At 33.7% G+C, this 2,196-nt stretch overlaps 1 protein-coding gene across 1 annotated transcript; it reads left to right on the top strand.

Annotated features, from left to right (window-relative positions):
• The first annotated feature begins 331 nt into the window (after positions 1 to 331).
• LOC110444205 (delphilin-like) lies at positions 332 to 2,190 on the top strand. Its single transcript, XM_021488605.1, has 4 exons — positions 332 to 380; positions 648 to 728; positions 1,376 to 1,537; positions 1,821 to 2,190. The coding sequence occupies exons 1-4, from the start codon at positions 339 to 341 to the stop codon at positions 1,857 to 1,859; spliced, it is 324 nt and encodes a 107-aa protein (XP_021344280.1). The 5' UTR covers positions 332 to 338; the 3' UTR covers positions 1,860 to 2,190.
• The last annotated feature ends 6 nt before the right edge of the window (positions 2,191 to 2,196 follow it).

Below are 2,196 nucleotides of genomic sequence, written 5' to 3'. Positions count from 1 at the left end.
ATTAGCCAGCAGATATAACCATTACCACAAGTCCCCAGCCCACCAAAGGCTTTGGTAAAGTTCAGCTATCACACAGTGAATCCAAAAAACATATCCTTCCATAATCATATAATAGTGACTAGCATGTTTATATGTATATACTAACATGTTTATGTGTTTATACTAACATGTTTATATGTATATACTAACATGTTTATATGTATACACTAACATGTTTATATGTATATACTAACATGTTTATATGTTTATACTAACATGTTTATGTGTATATACTAATGTTTATATGTATATACTAACATGTTTATATGTATATATATTGTGTTTCAGTGTCTAACATTATGCTGAATCAAGAACTACAAGAACTGAGAAAAGTATTACAGGTATTTAAAGTTTTTGCCAGCAACTACTTTCTAAGGACCAGTGTTTGTTGGTGGGATGATGACTATAAGTGATGTGTAGAGAACTTTGTAGGGAGGTTTTTTTTAATAGGTTACTAAGTTCCTGTGTGAACTGAAAGTATGTGTCAGAAATGGTTAAATTGACTTATATAACATCACTATGACAACAGGGATCAAACCTATATCCAGCAATGTACATACAGTTTATGTATAGTAAGACATGTAACTTCTCCTCATGTCTTTAATCAGGATGTCTCCAACACACTGGAAAAGTTTGGATCTCAGAAGACAAGCATCGGAGCCAATGATCGCTTCCAGGATGTGATGGGAGTATCCTTTTAAAATAGAAATAGCTACATGTGGACAATATAGGTACATTTGTATATAGGTCTAGGATCAATTAGACAATCAATGTAGGTATACAGGGTTAGAGCCACTAATAGACTAGACGTATAGGACTGAAAAGAAAATTGACTTTGACATAAAACCTAGGAGCACATGGATAAATTACATATATTATAATTTATATGTAAGTAACATCTGCTAGGACTGCAGAGACAATTACTGAATTGGGCTGTGACTTTTAAGACTTTATAAACTGCTATATACTAAAATATGTCTTTTGCCCACTACAATAAACAAATATTGAAAGCAAAGAGCTTTTACCAATTCCTACTGTATTAATCTGTAGCAAAAAGTCTATAGAAATCTGATATATCTGGTCCTGCAGATCTAGTACAACAAAGTTAGACAGAGTGTTTCATAATCTGACATTTAGCAACTGATTGGTGAGGTGTACATCTGTAGTTATAACTTGTTTGCAATAAGAATAAAAAAAATCTTAATAAGTTAATTTTGATACTGCATGTACTATCAATAAAGGACTGTGGTACTCAGCAATATAATTGTGTACTATCAGCAACAGGAATTCTACCTTCCACACCTGTACAAAAACACAGTTCTCCTTGACAAGGCAGCACTTTATATCACAGGCGTCAGATGAGATCCAGGGTCTGTTCCGTCTCCAAGCTAATACCATGGAGGAATTCCAGGCCATGGTTCAGTTCTTTGGGGAAGACTCCAAGAAATCAACAACGGAAATATTTGGGATCTTCTCGGAGTTCATCACAAAGTTTGAAGTAGGGTTCTGCTGAAAACTGTTATCATTTATTATTACACCACTGTATACATAGCGAATGCATGTTTACAAGTCATATGGGTGTGCTATTTCCCCACATGCTTAAATTAATATTTTTTCTTGATTCTTCGATGCAAATGTGTCAAATGTTCTGATATTAGTAAAGTATTGCATATAGGGTATTAATACCATTTTCAATAAAAGTCTGTTTTATGCAAAGATTGAAAAATGAAACTGTAGATCAGGCATGATTAATGTGGGCTTTTTTTTTCTTCCTTTTTCAGAGAGGACATCGTCACAACATGGTGTATAAACGGCGCTAACATCAAACATCAAGTCACTGAAAGTGCAATAAAGGCAGCTACAAATTAAATTTCCTCTCCATTTACTTACTATATGTACTTTTGTTTCCATCGTTGTGACACAGGACAGTTTCATCATTACAATCTTTGGACCAGTTATTTGTTTGTATCATGTGAACTATATATCTTCCTTTGTAATGTGTAATTATGGGAACTACAGTGCCTTCAGGATAGAGAATGTTTCTGACGACAAAGAATACTTTATCAGAATCATGTCACAGATGAAGACATGAATTGTCACTGCTTATAGATAACAACAACTGTGTCACTGATATCATACAACAACTGTGTCACTGAT

This window comes from Mizuhopecten yessoensis, unplaced genomic scaffold, assembly GCF_002113885.1.
Source record: "Mizuhopecten yessoensis strain PY_sf001 unplaced genomic scaffold, ASM211388v2 hete_36061476, whole genome shotgun sequence".
NCBI classification, from domain to species: Eukaryota; Metazoa; Mollusca; class Bivalvia; order Pectinida; family Pectinidae; genus Mizuhopecten; species Mizuhopecten yessoensis.
The sequence above is the reverse complement of the archived record's forward strand: the minus strand, read 5'-3'. Positions and strand labels throughout refer to the sequence as shown.

Bases quoted from the DNA above. Each gene is read 5' to 3' on its own strand.
- LOC110444205 (XM_021488605.1), top strand. From the start codon at position 339: ATGCTGAATCAAGAACTACAAGAACTGAGAAAAGTATTACAG. The intron at 381-647 runs GTATTTAAAGTT...GTCTTTAATCAG, and splicing joins AACTGAGAAAAGTATTACAG to GATGTCTCCAACACACTGGA. The intron at 1,538-1,820 runs GTAGGGTTCTGC...TTCCTTTTTCAG, and splicing joins AGTTCATCACAAAGTTTGAA to AGAGGACATCGTCACAACAT.